The following is an 18880-nucleotide window of genomic DNA, read 5'->3' on the forward strand; positions in this document are numbered from 1 at the left end:
AGAGTTGTTCATAATCATTATAATTATTTTATTTATTGGTTTTATTACTTGCCTTAAAAATTGGTATCTCTGTTTTTGAGATAATAAAAACATGCTTTATTTCCCTAAAAGCTTTAACATTACAAATTTGCCCTGGCCAGGTGGCTTGGTTAATTAGAGCATCATCTCACACACCAAAAGATTGGGGGTCCAAGTACTGGTCATGGCACATACCAAGTTGCAGGTTTGGTCCCCAGTCGGGGTGCCTATGGGAGGCAACCAATCAGTGTTTCTCACAATGATGTTTCTCTCTCTCTAGCTCGCTTACCCCCTTCCTCTTTCTAAAATCAATAAACACATTTTTAAATAAATAAATAATCTACAACTTACTCTTTCAAAAATAAGTTTATACTAATGATTGCCAGAGGAGAGGATGGTGAAAAAGGTGAAGGGATTAAGAAGTACAAATTGGGCTCTGGCTGGTGTAGCTCAGTGGATTGAGCACGGGCCTGTGAACCAAAGGATCGCGGTTCAATTCCCAGTCAGAACACATGCCTGGGTTGCAGGCCAGTTCCCAGCAGGGGACCCATGAGAGGCAACCATACATTGATATTTCTCTCCCTCTCTCCTTCCCTTCCCCTCTAAAGATAAATAAATAAAATCTTAAAAAAAAGAAGAAGTACAAATTGGTAGTCACAAACTAGTAATAGTCACGAGGATATAAAGTACAGCATAGGAAATATAGTCAATAATATTGTAATAACTATGTACGGTGCCAGGTGGGTACTTGAAATATTGGGGAGACCACTTTATAAAGTACATGATTGTCTAAGCACTATACTGTCTACCTGAAGCTAATATAAAATAAAATTGAATGTAAACTGTATTTGAAAAATAAAAATAAATCTATAAAAATAAACCTAAGAGCCCTGGCCAGTGCGGCTCAGTTGGTTGGAGCATGGTCCTCTAACCAAAAGGTTGCGGGTTCAATTCCAGGTCAGGGCATAAACACCCAGTCTGGCTGCGAATGGGAAGCAACCAATCAACACTTCTCTCTCGCATGGATGTTTCCGTCTCTCCCTTCCACTCTCTCTAAAAGCAATGAAAAGTGTCCTGGGGTGAGGGTAAATAAGTAAATTAAATAACCCAAAGATAGTTTTTATGTTCGTGATGGCTTACATCATCCTAGGTTTCCTAGTATCTTTGTCTGTTTCAGATCTTTTAAGATCTTTTGTTTCTTCTCCATTCCTTTTTTCCTTTTCTTTTTCCTTTTGAATAGTAGACCATTTTGAAAGCATTCTTAAAATTATTTTTATGTTAGTTGAAGAAAAAAGAAAAAACCTGCGGGAGCTTCACGATCAACTCACAGACTTTTATACCATTTTTCTGGACTTTTTATCATTGAAAGGATTCCTACAAAATTTTCACATGTTTTTTAGTTATAATGGACTTTTTCTGTGGTTAGAAAAAATTATGTTTTAAACTATTTTACTAACATAAAATTATAAGTATTTCTAATTATCTTATTCACATCTATTTACTAATTTCTTACTTTATGTTATACAGATCAAACTTCTCTGGCTCGGGACCAGCAGCCAGTAGCCCAGATTTTACTGGTGCTCTTTGCAGTTTTGGGGGGTTTGTTTTTTTTTTGTTTTGTTTTAAAACATCAATCCTTATTTTTCAAATCACTTAAAACTGATAAAGTGAAATAAAGAAACCACCTTTTGGCAACTCAAATGCCATTAGTTTCCCAATCATATGAAAGAGAAAAATCTCTTAATTGCCCATCTCTATCTCTTCATTGTATTTCATATTTGTAGCCAAATCTCTAGCCTTGAGTATTCTAACTAAATTTTTGGAACATTCTTAAAAATGGGAGAATTTGATTTACCTACTTTATTGGGATGAGAATAAAAAGTTGGAAAAAATTTTATAAACTATGAAATGCTATAAGAATGTTAGTGTATACATGCTAGACATTGATAACAGTGTAGAAGATGATTATTCAGACTTTTAATTCATTCTTTTCCTGGCTATATGATATAAGTTGACCTCTGCTATAGAAATGAGAATAATATATCTATTTCATAAGGTAATTGTGAGGATTAAATGAATGTAGATGTGTTGAATGTTTCAAGGAATTTGTGAACCAAGGGGCTGAGCGGAAGAGTGCAACTTTTTGTTATTTATTTATTTATTTATTTATTTATTTATTTATAGAGAGATGGGAAGGGAGGGAGAAAGAGAGGGAGAGAAACATTGATGTGTGAGATACATCCACTGGTTGCCCCCCTCATACCTCACTGGTGACTCAGCCTACATCCCAGGCATGTGACCCAGCCAGGAATCCAACCGTCAACCCTTTGGTTCACTGGCCCCCACTCAGTCCACTGACCTACACCAGCCAGGGCCAGATGCATTAATTTGACCTCATCTATTCATTTGTTTGCTTATTCAACAACTATTTATTAATATTTACTCTGTGGCCCTAGCTGGTGTAGCTCAGTGGATTGAGCATGGGCCTGCGAACCAAAGGATCGTGGTTCAATTCCCAGTCAGGGCACATGCCTGGGTTTCAGGCCAGTTCCCAGCAGGGGGCCCACGAGAGGCAACCACACATTGATATTTCTCTCCCTCTCACCTTCCCTTCCCCTCTAAACATAAATAAATAAAACCTTTAAAAAAATATATTTACTCTTCGAGATACAATGTTACGTGCCCAGTCTATAAAGATAAGTCTCTGCCCTCAGGGAAGTTGTAGTCCTTAGTGGATGGGAGACAGACAGGTAAATAGGCTGTTATCTTAGTGTGCAAGTTATCTGATGTAGGTGGGCAGAAATGGGAGGGCACAGACTTGGGTGAAGGTTTCCTGGAGGACATATAACTGGGGAAAGTCCTGATGAATAGATAAATAAGAGTGGGAATTAGAAAATATTTGCAGAATTTTACTTCACCTTCTGTGAAAATAGCGCAGTGCGTGCCAAACCCTGGAGGGAAGCGTGGCTAGAGTAGAGCCTGCAGGAGGTGGAGCAGTCGGAGCAGGAGCAGAAAAGGTTAGTGACGGGATTGCGGGCAGGAGTGATGGCACAGAAGTAGCTCCTCAGTGATTTGGCGGCTTACCGATTTTGGTTTAATGTCTTAGAAGCCTAAAAGCCTCATAAATCCTGAAATAGAGTTTCTATAAAGAGAAGACCTTTTCTGGGGTTGGCTCAGAGCTGGTACCCACCATGTTGGTCTCCTCGGAGTAGGGTGTAGGCAGCATGGCTCTTACAGACTTTCTAATGCCTGCAACCTGATAGGGTAGGACCCTCGTTACCTGACTGTGAGCGCCTTCTGTCTTCTCTTTTCTGCAGGTACCCTAGAATACGTTTCCACACAGGCCTCGTGGACGCCCACCTCTACTGCATGAAAAAATACGTTGTGGACTTCCTCATGGAAAATGAGTAAGAAAGAGAATCAGATCCACAGTGCTTAAGTTAACCATGTGACTTAGTTAACAGTTTTAAACCTTGATAATGTTAGGTTACCAGTTTATAAAATAACAGTTTATTGTCACCTTTGTTCTAGAAATGAAATCATGTTATCTCAGCATACTGTGATTTTTGTCTTTACCACAGAGTCTCCCACTTACGTTTTTGGGACCTCTGTTATAATGAATCATAAAAATATTTTTAGAAAACTAATAGTAACCTACGATTCCTCTTTCTGCACAGTTCCAGGCTGTCCTTACTTTCTTCTGCAAGGGCGAGCATTCCAGGTCTAGTGCTGTCTGTCTCCCAGCAGACATCCTTCCCTAGGCAATTATGCTGTAGGTAGACCCTCTCAGCAAAGGGCCAGAGAATTGCCCAGGAGGTGCAGAAAAAGAAGGGCAAGTTTCCCTCCAATTTTGGAAAAGAAGTCCGCCTTACTGAGTGAACATCCATGAATGCAGAGAAACAAATTTTAGTACTTTTTTGACTTTGCTTTGAGAACAGAACTGTGGGCTTTACTAATTCCCAGAGATTGTGTCTGGCAAATCACAGGATTTGGGTTTTCAGAAGGAAAACCTCCTTTTGCTCTTGATCTCAAGGATTTTTGATAGAAAATGCAGCTTGAGGAACAGAGGAACAGGTGGGAAAGATTAAATAAGTGCATGGGTAAGAAGAGGAGCAGCTAGTCTCCCCTGATGGCTGCAGAGTCAGTGTCACCCTTGAATACTAAGCACTGGAGTCCTGGAAAGCAGGCAGCGAGCGTGGTGTGCCACCGCAGCGAGTTTCCTCAGACCGGCTGCGGGAGAGAGGCAGAAAACCTGACTATAAATGCCAGCATGCACTTAGCTGATGAACTTGGATATGGAGGAGAAAGGGAATTATTCTGCTGTGCCCTATGTGACATTTCATGCAGCATCCTAACCCTCATCCCCTACAACACCTGCTAAAACCCTATAGGAAGGCCCAAGTATAGCCAATGGTAAAACAAACCATTTGGACTCCCCACTTTCCCAAGGATTGTTGTTTCTCTGTTTTCCCTCCCAGGACACTATTCGCCTGCTCTCCTCTGGCTTACTATTCTGTTTTTTCATTCAGTCAACAGGTAGCTTACTAAGCACCTGTTATGAGACAGGCACTGTGCTAGATCCATTATAGGATCGACGGTCAATACGCAGCATGGGCCCTGCCCTTCTGGAACTTATAGCTGAGCTCCACGGTGGATTGTAGAGGCTTTGGCTTTTTAAACAGCCAGGAAACATACTGCCAAGATTAGGGAGTGGTCCAGGACCTGTTTGCCAGTTACCAGTCTGGGCTATCCGTATTCCAAAAATGAAGTCAACTCTCGGCCACTAAAGGGTTTATTTTTTATTCCCAAGTGAATTTGAAGTCCTGTGAAATAGGCTGTGTCCTTGATGTTCTGGAAGGGAATGCAGTAGTAGAGATCATGGGGTTGGTTGTTTTTTTAAACTATTTACTATGGAAAATTTCACACAAATACAAAAGTAGAGAAAGTAACATAATTAACTCCATGGATCCATCACACAGCTTCAATGATTATCAATTCAGGGTCAGTCTTGTTTTATTGTGCTATTACCCATCTACCCACCATCACACCAGATTATTTTCAAGCCAGTCATTATGATATAATTTCATCTGTAATCATTTCAGCTGTAATTATCTGTAAATAGTTCAGTATGTATCTCTAAAACATAAACAGTATTTTTTACTTTTAAACAAAGACCTTAATACTATTATAACTCCTTTAAAAAAACAACTAACAAACCCTTCTTAATACTACAAAGTGGGATTAGAGCTTTTCATTTCTGGATACCAGGATACTGGCTCCTTTGTAGCTCACTTGGCCACCACCAGAAGCTGTTCCCACACCTGGCAAGTGTGGTGCAGCGGTGTGTCCCTTGAGGACAAGCCCAAATCGGAGACCCTGTGGCTTCAAGCCAGAAGCTCTGCCAAACAGAACTTCCTCAGAACTATTGTAGTAGAGAATAAATAACGCACAGCCTCAACTCAACCTGCCTCCCCATCTCAAGATCTGTTCGGGAGAACCTTACCTTTCTTTCCGCGTTTACCCTTCTCAGAGTTGTTGGGAATAAAGGCGTTATTCCTAGCATTTCAATATATCAAAAATCGATAAATTGTAATATGCCGGGTGAAAGGACACAGCAGAACAAATTTGAATAGTACTCAAGGGAGATTCTTTATGCCCGGCTGGAGGAATGAAGAATTGTGGAGGTCTTGTCCAAAGCCTTAGGAGATGGGGTAGGTCGGAGGGAGCAGCATGTGGAAGGCCTTGAAAGCTGAACAGGGAGTAGAGCTCTTTAAACAACGTAGTCCCGTATGGAATGAGCAATGATACAACTTGGCAGGGGAACATAGATGATTGTGGGTGGGAAAGAGACTCCTTCAAGGGAAATTGAAGTTATTTATAATAATCTGGAATGATGTTATGGAATGATGACTTATCTTTAGGCATGGAAAGGAACAATAAATCCACGAGTTGCAGCCTCGAGGAAAGACAGCCATAGCAATCCTTTGTAACTTTTCACGTGTGGAAGTTAACATGATCTGCTCTGAGCCTTTTTTAGTTGTTTATACATTAATTCTTCCACCAAAATTCTTTGAAATTAGATGCCTACCTGGATTGATAAGGCATTCAATATACAGGAATGAGCGAAAGTAGATTTACAGTTGTGCGTGAAACATGGTTTATTCTTGCATTAATATTTATTAATTATTGTATTATTTTTCAAAAGAACAACTATAAACCTACATTTGCCCACCCCTGTATGTTTGGTGAATGGAAGGAAAGGAGATGTAGTGACCATTTCAATGGCAGCAGTACGGAAGCAGTGAAGAAAGAGATGAGGATTTCTGCAGTTGACTAAGTAAAAAAGAATATTCTCTCTACTCTTTGCTATGTATTCCAATTACTTTTCAGAAAAGATTTTACCAGTTTATCATCTGACTCCCTTTATATGAGAATAACTATCTCAAAGTACTCTTACTGGTAATGAGAATTATTTTAAATCTGCTACTTCAATTGGGGGTTAGAAATTACAGCTTGTTTTAACTTTATTTCTTAAAAAATATTTTTATAATTTTTGAATATTTATATCTAGGATATTGACCTTTTGTCCTACTTATAGAAGCTATTTTGTCTTTTAATTTGGTGGAGTTGTTTGTTTACTGCTAGTGGTCAAGTCTGTTGTTCTCCTTTATGATGTTTTTTTCTTAGGAGCTTCCGGTGTCATGAGGCAGGTGTTTTGGGGAAGACTGTGTATGGGAGCGAAGGGAGAAAGGGAGTGGCCCAGGCCAGGGGCAGTGAGTGGGTCGGCTGCTGGTCTTCAGCCCCCAAGTCAGGATGTTCACAGTGCTTCACAGTGGCCTGTCCCACTTCTTAGCACAGCCTTGAGCTGGCTCTACTTTGAGCAGGAAACGGGAAGAGTAATTGTGGCCTCCATTATGCTGCTAAGCCAGTTGCATTATGGGACCTGGGCTGATGTTCATTGCCAGCAGTGGGAGGTGGGAACTGGCTGGACTGCTTCATGTCCTCACCTCATACCACTGCCTGATCTCCTTAAAGGGCTCTGCCTAAAGGGGCTGTATGCCAGGGCTTGCTTGCTTGCCTCTTGCAGTGACGGTTCTGTTTAGCCCATAATGTAAACGTCATGCCTCTGAAATCCCCAGCCGGCCCTGCTTTGTCATTTCTTCAAAGGGAACTGACTTGTTTTCCACCAGAGGGGGCCAAGGAACATTTGCTACCAACACTGGTTTGGTGCATTAAAAGGGGAGAAAATGAGCTAAGAGTAAATGTTTCACTCTTTGTATTCATATGGAAATTTTTAATCTCCATCAAATGATCAGAAGAAAAATCACATTGAAATTCAATACAAGAGCTTTCAGCTTACACAGAATTTTTCAAAGATGTTTGACTTGATCCTTTAAAAAAATGACAAAAAAACATGAACTGTGTAGCTCCAGGGTTCATCATTTTGCTTACCCTTCTCAGCCTCTGCCCCTGTCTTGCCTTCCTACCTATACTCCATCTGTGTGGTCCTCTATCAGCCTGCAGAGCTTCTGTGAATCTGAGGAGCATGCATTAGCAATCAGGTGTATAGGGTTGTTTTTAGAGTCTTGTTACTGGTCTCCCTGACTTCAATCTCCCTATTTCAACCTAAGGAATAAAACCGGTCTTGTCATTTTTCTGCTTAAAAACTACTATAAAAGGCTTCCATGATCTGCCTCCTTACTACTTAATCAGCCTCACCTCCTTCTTCCCTTCTCCTTAAATTCAGAATCAGGCTACTGGCCATTGGATTATGAATTGTTTAAAGTCAGAAACTGTATATTTCCAAGGCCCAGAGCAGTTACTAGTATATTACTAGATGCTTGTTAAATGCTAAATAAATTAATTAGTGATATAAAATTCTAACAAGGTCACAGTGTGAGAGAGAAAATTAAAAATTATGTGCTAGGCTCTCACCCCTCTGTGCTTTCATTCCCTTTGCTCAGTATAAATCAAAAGCATATTCACTGGACTAAGGATCAGGCCTCTTCTTCCCCATTACAGCTTCTTAATCACTTAGACCCCAAATCCCATCTCAATACCTACCGGAAAGCACTGTGCTTTCTGAGACCCAAAAAGGCCAAACTAAGAGCAGCTCCAAAGCCCTTGGCCAAAGTTACTTACTACTTGTAATGTAATATAAAAATAGTGTTGGGATTTTTTTGCCTCTGGAAGCTCTTTACACATTGGTTTTTTACCTTATTTTCTGTAAGTACTGTTCTAACCAGCAATTTTCAACTCGTGTGCCACAAGAATGTTTAAAACACACAATACCTGACTGTTTACTTAGTCAGGGCCACTGACCTCTTTTCCCTTAGATTAACAAATTTTAAAATGACAGTAGCCCACACAACAATGGCCGTCCAGTGTGAATGAATCAAAATTATACCTATTTTATGGTCAGGTCAGCAAAAAATTTTTTTGGTGTGCTGCAGAATTTGAGTAATTAGTTTATATGTACTGTGAGATGAAAAAGATTGAAAATTGCTGTCCTGGGCTAATCTGACTACATAAAAGTAAATTGAAGTTAACTTTGTTCTAGACATTCTCTGATAGTCATTGGTAAATAAGTACAGCTGTGGTAGTATGAGGGCATCCACTCAAGTGGATGGAAAGATGAAATCTGCATGGAAGTACTTAGTCATTAAAATGGATTTTAAATGTACAGAATTTGAATCAAATTCTCCCTTGTACATCGTCCCATACAGGAGAGTAGTTTCATAGGAGCTAAGAAAAAGTGAGAGACAGGAAACTTAAAAATGGCCTGAAATTGTAGACTTTGATGATTTGCATAAAGAATAAAAGCATCTCCCATAGTCTCTCTGCTGTGATGAAGTACAGAGCACAAATCTTATCTACAGTCTTTGAATAATAACACAGCTGTTATTATTAGGAAAAAAGTCATCATCAAACAGATTAAATGAAAAAATATGAGCTCCTTAGATGCAAAAATTTTTTAAATAAAATTCAATACTTATTAATTAATGAAAGCTCATAGCAAATTAGGAATAAAAGAGAACTTTTTTAATCTGATAAAGGGACTATACAAAAAGACCTATAACATGTGCCAACTATTAGCTGTAAAGCATGAAGATCAATGTCTACACAAAGAAGACAATAAATGGTAGCTTTGATAATGAAAAAAGTGACTACAACAATCATCGGTCTAAGTAATAAAATATTAGAAGAATTCTTTTCAAAATCAAGAACAAATAAAGATGATTGCTATCTGTGCTTCCATTCAGCATTATATTGGAGGTCCTAGCCAATACAGTAAAACAGGGGAAATAAAATATAGAGAGATTAGAAAGGAAGAAAGAGCCCTGGCTGGTGTGGCTCAGTGGATTGAGCACCAGCCTGTGAACCAAAGGGTCGCCAATTCGATGTGCAGTCAGGGCACATGCCTGGGTTGTAGGCCAGGTCCCCAGTAGAGGGTGCACGAGAGGCAACCACACACTGATGTTTCCCTCTCTCTTTCTCCCTCCCCTTCCCTTTGTCTAAAAATAAATAAAATCTTTAAAAATAAATAAATACAACTAAAATCTTTCTAAAAAAAGAAAAGTGGGGAGAAAATACAGGCAACTGTAATTGAACAACAAAATAATTTTAAGAAAAGAAGAAAGAAAAGTGTTGTTTTCATAGTTGGCATGATTGTCAGAATCCACAGATAAATTGTTAGAATTAATAAGATATTTTAGCATGGCAATTGGCTATAAAATCAAAATAGAGAATAAGCTGAATTTCTATAACCAACAAGAAGAAGATAATTGTTTACAAGATACCATTTATAATACCAACAAAAAAAGTGCAGTACTGCCCTGACCAGCGTGGGTCAGTTGGTTGAGCGTCATCCCTTAAAGTGAAAGGTCACGGGTTTGATTCCCAGTCTGGGGCAAGAGGTGCCAATGGACATTTCTATCACACATCAATGTTTCTCTTCCTTTCTTTCTTCCTCCATTCCCCTCTCTCTAAAAGTAAATAAATAAAATCTTTTAAAACATATATACATATGTACATGTACATACACACATACTTAGGACTAAGCTAACAAGATAAGCAAGGCCTTTATGGAGAAAGTTTTTCAGACAACTTTTCTCAGAAAATTAGAGCATTCCTTCCATCTTCTCACGGGTTGTTGCCAGCGAAGAGTCAAGGCACCGGGTTACAGCACACACATGCATGCCCGCACGTGCCATGTAGATGGGGCTTCGTGAAAGACTTTTCTGCACAGATCATGCGAAGGGAGTCCCAGGTTCAGTACACTGCCCTCCTTCCTGCAGCCTGAAGCTGGCAGAGAGCTCAGACCCACTGCTTCTCCAGAACTGCCAAGTTCATGCCACCGTTGATCTCTAGCAGTCCCCAGGTAGCATGACAGGAAGGACTTTGGCTTTCCCTCGGACGCCAGAGTTTTAGAGCCCTTAGGGCCAGAGAGTCTGGTTTCTCACATTTGACCATTCTTTCTTCCTAGGTCAATCACTTCCATCCGGAGTGAACTGATTCCATACCTAGTAAGAAAACAGTTTTCCTCAGCTTCCTCACAACAAGGACAAGAAGAAAAAGAGGAGGATCCAAAGAAAAAGGAGTTAAAACCCTTAGGTTAGTGCTTGGGCTAGTACAATAAGGTCGGGGTAGCCGCACCTTTGGAAAGAGTGGCTGGGCAGCTTAGCCCCGCCCAAGGCAACAGAGTTTTGTCTGGCCACCGGCAGGACGGGGCCAGGACGGGGCTCGCTGACGCCACTGCCTGAGCCCTGGGTAAGCTTGCTCAAGCAGGTGCTATCATGGTGCTCTTCAGAGGCAGGCTCACCATGCCTCAGGTTCACTCTCTGGTTCATCGCTCTGGTTTGACTGTGTTCCTCACTGGACCATTTTAGCTTTAAGCTCTGCCCCCCACTTCTCAGTTCCCCTGTTTTCTAGGCTCTGGGTAGCCCCAGTCCTGACCAAACTCAGCCTCCTCTGTCCAGGGAAGAAAGGTGTACCAGCAAAGGTCTCCTTTCCAGGGTGTAGGGGTGGGTCTGTCTTGTTTGCTCTCATATCCCTGCCTAAAAATATATACTTATGAAACAAATTACTAGCTCTGAGACCTGAGGGAGGCCACTCCCTCAGATATTTTTTTTAACAGTGCCTTTTATTTGACCTTAGACAACATACTCCCCAGTTTGTCTCAGTTGTGATATGTAGGTAGATTTGGGTTGCTTTTTGGTCTACTCAAGTCTTCGGAACCCCAGTTTTCTCATCATAAAATAAAAGATCCCAAATGATTATTGTAAGAGTGGGGAAACTAGAGCCCAGCTCTTCTTCGCTGTTTCTGCCCCAGTACAACTACCAGATATGGCAATGGTGGCTGGCCCCACAGTGTGGCGGGTTTTGCTAAAATCTGGGTACTTGCTTGGGTTACTTTATGATTTACAAGAGTCGCCTATTTTGTTTTCCCTGATAGTGCTTAGTTATTGGTCACACTTGCTTTAGTACCTCTTTTTAAGTATTTTAAAAAAGATTTTATTTATTTTTAGAGAGAGGGAAGGGAAGGAGAAAGAGAGGGAGAGAAACAACCAAACAATGTGTGGTTGCCTCTCATGCGCCCCCTGTGGGGGACCTGGCTTGCAACCCAGACATGTGCCCTGACTGGGAATCGAACCGGCAACCCTTTGGTTCACAGTCTTGCCCTCAGTCCACTTAGCTACACCAGCCAGGGCTTTAAGCATTTTTGTGTCATACAATATTTCAAACATACAAGAAAGCACATTGCCTCTTTTAAATTTACTTAGTCTTTCAGGTTTTAGTGGGACTTCCCCAGGGTCAGTGCTGCATGGGTAAATTCCAGCAGGAGAGGTATGAGCTGTAGCCTCTTTCAAAACTTACTGAGTCAGCCCTGGCTGGTGTAGTTCAGTGGATTGAGTGCTGGCCTGCAAACCAAAGGGTCACTGGTTCGATTCCCAGTCAGAGCACATGCCTGGGTTGCAGTCCAGATCCCCATTTGGGGGCATATGAGAGGCAACTACACATTGATGTTTCTTGCCCTCTCTTTTTCCCTCCCTTCCCCTCGCTCTAAAAATAAATAAATAAAAACTTACTGAGTCTATATCCTCTCTGTCGTCTCTCTCATTCACCTGCTCGGTTTGGATGTTTGTTCTGAAGATATTTACAGTTTTATAAAAGAGGACAGCACGCTGCCCTTTACTCCCTACGACGGCTGCTGGAATGCCTGTCGAGGAGACCGGCGGGAGGACTGGTCCGGGTCACAGGTGCGCTGCTATGTCCACATCATGAAAGAGGGTCTCTGCCTTCGACTGAGCACCCTGGGACTCTACATAGAAGCAAACAGACAGGTGAGAGCATGGGCTTAAAAGAAGTCATGGAAGCTTCTTCCCTAAAAACAGACTGAGTCTTTCTTTTTTTAAATCTTCACCCAAGGATACATTTATTGATTTTAGAGAGAGAGGAAGCGAGAAAGAGGCAGACAGAGAAAGAACCATCGATATGAGATAGAAACTTCGATCACACCCCGACGCTCAATATAGTGGGGTGCAGGAAAAAGAAAAACATAGGTTGTGCCCTGACCAGGAATCAAACCCGCAACCTTTTGGCTAATGGGATGGTTCTCCAACCAACAGAGCCACCCAGCCAGGGCCGAACTAAATCTTTTGTCTTATTTCTCCATTAGGTAGACAATGACTTGTTCAGAATCCCCTTCATTCCTAAGGTTAAGAAAGATCTGAAATGTCAGGAGAGACCCCTGGGGTACCCAGGTACAGCAAAAGTGGGAGCAGAGGGCCAGGGAAAGGCTGAGGCCTCCAGGCCTCCAGGCTACTTCATGGCCTCCGGGTTCAGCAGCTTTCCTGTATTCTGCTCAGCGCAGGGATCTCTACAGTCCCTCGTAAGCAGACATTTAAATACTGCATTATCATTACCGTGATGAGGTAAACACAGGCACACAGAGGCGGCTTTCCTAAGAAGGGGAAGGAACAGAGTATAGAGTAATCAGGCGGCAAAGTCTCAAGGAAGAAATGTCTGTGAGAGAGAAAAGCCTGGAAACAGCATTAGAGTGTAAGGAGTCTTGCTAACCCCCCTTTTAACCACTCAGTTTGTGAGGCACAAAGAATGAGTAGCTTCTATGAAGGGGATGCACAGGGGACAGCGAAGGGACCAGGGGTGTAGGGAGCTTTTTATTGTGTGTAGCTGGCACAAGAGGAAGGTTTTAGGAGAGAGGGATGATGAGACCGTGGAGGGAAACGCAGACAGTAAAGGGCTGAAATGGAAATAGGGAAAGACAGATGAGCAGCACCGGAGGACAACAGGGGTGAGCTGACGTGGAGATGAGCCGTGGACGCGGTTCCTGGTGGAAGCTCGTGGAAGCTGCCCGTGCAGGTGTCAGCTCGGGAGTGGGGTGGGGAGGTGAGGTAGAGCAATGGAAGATGTTGGAAACCGGGGTTCGGATTGAGTCCCTGAAGAAACCTAGCCCGGGAATCTTCAGGACCCATGCCACACGGTGGGTGTAGCCCCAGACCCTCAACCTGGATGGGTTATAGAACCAAGGGAATCCAGGCCAGAGAGTTTATGAAAAATCATAGCTAGTCCCATGTTTGCTCGCTCAGGGTAGTCCCAGATAAAGTGAGCCCCAATCTGGGATTGGAGCTGTTGGAAAGCCTCCTTAATTTGACTTTGTGTTCTCCTTCAATTCTATGACTGGAGCCTGTCAGACTGGTCAAAAACAGGTCCATGGACAGCTCAAGGCTAGAGAAGTATCCTCCGAAGCACCAGCCCGGGCTGTGCAGCAGACAGGCCTGAATGGCCTCAGTCGAAGTGCAGTCGAGGAGAACCCAGAGACAGGGACAGGGCTTAGCTCTCATCCTGCCGGTGTAGCCAGCCCCAGCAAGGCCACCCTCAGCCATTGTAGCCACCGCGCACAGTAGGCTGTCGTATCACTCTGCCCATGCTGGAGAATCTCAGGCAGCCACACTACCTGTGCCTCCTTAGAGGCTCCATCCAGAGTGAAAACTCTCCATGCTCCTAACCCTGTCAGTTACCCCATACTGCAGAGGGAATGGGGGGAATTTCCCCTTCAGCACTTCCTTTTGCCTGGTGAAGGGCGTGGACACTTTCGCCGGTCTGTCCTGATTATGGATTTCTCTAGCATTGCTCCCATTCCCGCCTCATGCATGGCCACAGTGGCCCAGGAACCTTGGGTAACTGTGATCAAGACTCAGGGCGCTCCTTGCCCTCATTAAACCCCCTCTCCCATCTCCCCACCTCCCAGCTGAGGGACATGGCATTACTTTCAGGGAGGATACTCTTAGCTAGGAAACTGAGGGTAAGACCGTCTAGAAGCTGCTTCGTAACTAATCCTTGTCCTAGGGGAAATGCTGCAGCCTCCTGCTCTGCCTCATCCAGACAGGAAGCTGTGGCTGGACACTCCCCACATCTCTGGCTGGCTTTAGCTTCTACCTAAGATGCTTCCAAGTATTTTCTGGTCTTTCTTTAATGACCAAACCTCTTTCCTCAAGGTGCCCAAATTGCTACCTATTCTCTGTCCAGAAGAATCACTGGTCCACTCATCAGCCCAGATTGTCAACAAACACTTGGTAAGTACCAGCTTGGGCAGGGCAGGTACAGGACAACCTCTGGCTGCTCTGAGGCTTATCCTCGTGAAGCTGGATTGGGCTCTCGAACCTGGAACCTCATTAGCCCTGGGGAAATCCCAACTGAGTTATGGTTATAAAATTCCATTTTCTAGCTCAGGCACTCAGGGATCTGCCTGGACAGGTGCTGACCCAGCTACACAAACCCTATAAAGAAGGTCCATTATAGTCCTGGGACGCAGATGCAGGAGGTCCATCTCTCTCCCTCTTCTTACCCTGACTTGAGCACTCTCTGCAGGAAGGCCTATCTCTATGCCCAAGTGCGTGCACGTGTAAGTTTGAGTTGGTCCCAGAGACATGATGTAACCTTGTGACCCTGAGAAATACTGATGATGGTCCCTTTTCCTGAAATGTCTCTAGGAAAACATCCTATTAGACCCCAGCTCAAGGGATCTGAGGGGCTAGTTGTGTTGGCTGAGATGAATGGACAGGGTTTTTTACATTTGCCTTTTGCAGGTTGGAGTTGACTGCCTCATCGGGCCGGACACACGGGTTGGAGAGAAATCATCCATTAAGCGCTCGGTCATTGGTTCATCCTGTGTCATCAGAGACAGAGTGACTATCACCAACTGCCTTCTTATGAATTCAGTCACTGTGGAGGAAGGGTATGTTTGCCCTGGTACCCTTGAGGCAAGGCCCCTGGTACCCCTCAGAGGCTTTGGGGACTAGTACAGCCTGGCGAAGGAGAGAAAGGGGAAAAGATGAAGGCAGGAATATTTCCTAGCCCTCTGAGGTCTTAGTTTTGGTTCCATAGTGAAATAGTCTCCGAAAGCATTTCCAGTGGCTTCTCACACTTACGAGCATTGTGGTCCTGGAAGAAACTGCCCACTCTTGCTTTGATATCCTTCCTGAAGGGTGGCACAGTAGTGAGCCACTGGCAGTGCTGGAATGGCACTGTACCAGTATCTAAGGGTCACCATCCCTCATCTCATTATCCATAGCAGCCCTGAAGAAGGCAGAGGCCTAAGAGGAGTGGATGTATATGAGCCACACACTGTTTTGAGGGAGAGCTTTTCTGTTACAAGTTATGGAGAAAATTCCCCCATTTTGAGATCCCACAGTGTCCTCAACCTCCTTTATGAACAGCCTGTACTTGGAGTAAGAAAGCCTGAGGGATGTTTCATAGGCTTCTTCCTCTGCATGGACCTCAGATACTTCCCTGTGTAAAAAGCAGGCTTAGGTGATGGAAGGGTATTATCAAATCAGTGGTTTTCAGACTTTTTCTTAAAATAAATCTTATGCAGAAACTCAATACTCGAAACTGCTAAAACCACAGTGCTTTGGAATACAGTGGAGAAGGGGCACTTACCCTTCATATATATATATGTATATATAGTACATATATATAGTATATATATATACTATAGCATGTGAAGCAGATCTATAGAACAAACTTTGAAAACCATGAGGCTGGATCAGCCAAGATTGACTGTGGCTCAGACATCGGTTGATTTCTCAGTCCGGGAACCGACAGGAGAGAAGACAAGGGGAGACTGCAAGGCCGGAGTCAGCTGAGCTGCCTCTCACAGCTGCCGGGGTGAGGGTGGGAGAGGCTGCTTAGAGGACACAGAGGCTCTGCAGGGAGAGAAAGGCACTTCCGAGTAACTTGTCACTTCAAAGAACAGACAAAGAACTCTAGGAAATTAAAAATATGACAAGATTTTTTATTTTAGAAACATCTCCCCATTTCGGTAGCTCAGAAAGATTTCGCCGTCTAAGAAGAGGCTTTGCTGACTGTCACCTTATCAGAAGCGATCCGTCCCAGCACTCTCTGTTACATCAGCCTGTTTTACTTCCTTGGTAGCATTCTTACTGCCTGGCCTTACCTTGTTTACCTCTCACAAGGAAAATGTTAGTTTGAGAATGGAAGTACCTGATCTTCCTGTTTCAGTTATATCCTGAGGACCTACAGGAACTCAATATATACATATTTGTTATATAAAAGAATCATAAACAATTCATAATGACTGCAGTATACGATTCAGAGAAGAACGAATACACAGGAAACAAGGCTGTAGAGATGGACAAAGACCAAATCATAGACTATCCCCTAATGACTTTAATAGGCAATGGTCATTTATGAGTTTAAAACAAAGGAATAACATGATTAAATCCACATTTTACAAAGGTCATTTTGGCTACAGTGCGGAGGAGGATCTGAAGAGGGTGCACATGGAGTCAGGAAGACTGCTGAAATAATCCTGGTTAAAAGAAAAATGGGGAGGGGGGGTCCAAGGTCAGCAGAGTGTACAACAATCATCCGGAATGACCACTAGGTAGACTAGCTCACAAATCTTATAACCAGGGATTTACAGAAGAAGCCATATTGGGACTGGTAGGAAGGGCAGAGAGGAGGGCTGGCCCCACACCCACCTGTGATGACTGAGAATCCAGAGGGCTCTCTCAGCTGCAAACCACCCTCCTTCTCCTGACCAGGGAGCATGGGGTCTCAACCCCACGCAGAGCTCCCAGTCCAGAGCACCAGAGCTGAGAAGAGGAGCCCACATAACATCTGGCTGCAAAAATCAGCAGAGATTCTGTCTGCCAGGGAAAGTGCAGATTTGGGAATAGTTGGCACAGAGGTGGTAACTGAAGGCATAGGAGTAGGTAAGGTCACTGAGGGGTAGCATGCGGTACTAAAAGAAAAGAAACTAACACCAAATCTTGGAGAACATCAGCTATTTTGGATGTAAGAAGTGGGGTCTAAGGAGACTGACAGAGAATGAGCAAGGAAGGGATATAAAGGGTAAGGGAGAGGATAGTTGGTGGGTGAAACCCAGGTTTCTGGTTGGGGAAACAGGGTGGATGGTGGAGCACTTGAGAAAGGGTGATGGGGGAGCAGATCTGCAAAAGTACAGGCCCGTGTGGGGCCCATGAGCTTGGACGCACCTCCCCCAGGTGCAGCGAGAGAGCTTCAGAACAGTGGATGCCAGAGCCAAACAGTGGTTGGCTCGGATAGAGGAGGGGGAGTGGGACCAAAGAAAGATGCCCAGCAGGTTGCAGTGTTTGCTTCTTGAGCACACAGGTGTTCTTTATATTCTCTAGACTTTTCTATGCATGAAATATTTTATTAACAATAATATATGGTACTTCATCTAGAGCAGTGATTGTCAACCAGTGTGCTACGAGAATTTTTAAAACGTGTAATACATGACTATTTAGTCAGGGGCACTGACCTCTTCTCCTTTAGATTGTCAAATTTAAAAAAAATGACAACCAAAAGCAAGAATGGCCATCTGGTGTGAATGCCCTGTCTTGGACCATAAATATATTGGTCATACAATAGCATCTTATTGGTCATGTCGCATAAGATTGCATCTAATTGGTTACTCTTGGTACCAGAAATCCTTATATACAAATACAGGCACCTGATTTTTTTATAAAAGTCACTTTGGAACAAAAAGGGTAGCAGTTACTTTTTGTGTGTGTGTGTATAAATCAGTCAAAATTATGCCCTTTTTTGGTCGCATTGACAAAAATATTTTTTTCGATGTGCCACTGAATTCTAGTGGCACACCGAATTAGTTTATGTGTGCCATAGGATGGAAAAGGTTGAAAATCAGAGGTGAGGTTAAGAGGCCTTGGTATCTGGAAAGATATGGATGACTCAGCCACAACCTTGGGCTGAAGTAGTCAGATCTTTAGTCACGTGCATAGAAAAGGTTATGAGTGAGTTCAGAAAGCCTGCCAACTCACCCTCAGAGAAGAACCAGCCTGTCCTCAGCTGCTGAAAAGCTTCCTGGCTCCTTGCCAAATACCACCAAGTTGACACCTGAGGCAGAAGCCTGTGACACAGTGGAGAGTCACCACTGTGTAGGCTCAGGCACATCACTTAACCTCTGTGGGCCTCAATTTTCTCCAAAAATTAGAATAAACGCAACTATCCCTGTAAGCTTGCTAAAAAGATTAAGTTACATATAAATATAAAGTTTGTGCAATGAAGAAGTGTTAGACATTAGATTTACGTGAGTTCCCTTTTTTCCTGGAATAAACTGAAGAAAGTCCTGACCGGAGCCAGAGGAGGAACAAGAATTTGAGGGCACTCTTGCTGCCCAGATCAGGGCCTCTTCTTCATGCTGTTGGCCCAGCATGTGGCCTGGTGTGCCTGGCCAAGCAGTGTAATCTCACTGAAGACCTCCGTGTTTTCTCATGGCCTCCACTCCATTTATGCATTAGGGTTTCCAGGGTAATTTACCAAGACCTACAGC

At 43.2% G+C, this 18880-nt stretch overlaps 1 protein-coding gene across 1 annotated transcript in view; it reads left to right on the forward strand.

Moving 5' to 3' along the window:
- The window catches only part of EIF2B3 (eukaryotic translation initiation factor 2B subunit gamma), a 118658-nt gene that overhangs the window by 88271 nt on the left and 11507 nt on the right, over positions 1–18880 (forward strand). Inside the window, exons 6-10 of the mRNA XM_037149574.2 lie at positions 3336–3425; positions 10505–10632; positions 12172–12362; positions 14538–14615; positions 15129–15277. Coding sequence (XP_037005469.2) covers positions 3336–3425; positions 10505–10632; positions 12172–12362; positions 14538–14615; positions 15129–15277 — 636 coding nt within the window. The remainder of the gene's footprint in view (positions 1–3335; positions 3426–10504; positions 10633–12171; positions 12363–14537; positions 14616–15128; positions 15278–18880) is intronic.

This window comes from Artibeus jamaicensis, unplaced genomic scaffold, assembly GCF_021234435.1.
Source record: "Artibeus jamaicensis isolate MK-2021 breed Jamaican fruit bat unplaced genomic scaffold, CSHL_Jam_final scaffold_847, whole genome shotgun sequence".
Classification (NCBI taxonomy): domain Eukaryota; kingdom Metazoa; phylum Chordata; class Mammalia; order Chiroptera; family Phyllostomidae; genus Artibeus; species Artibeus jamaicensis.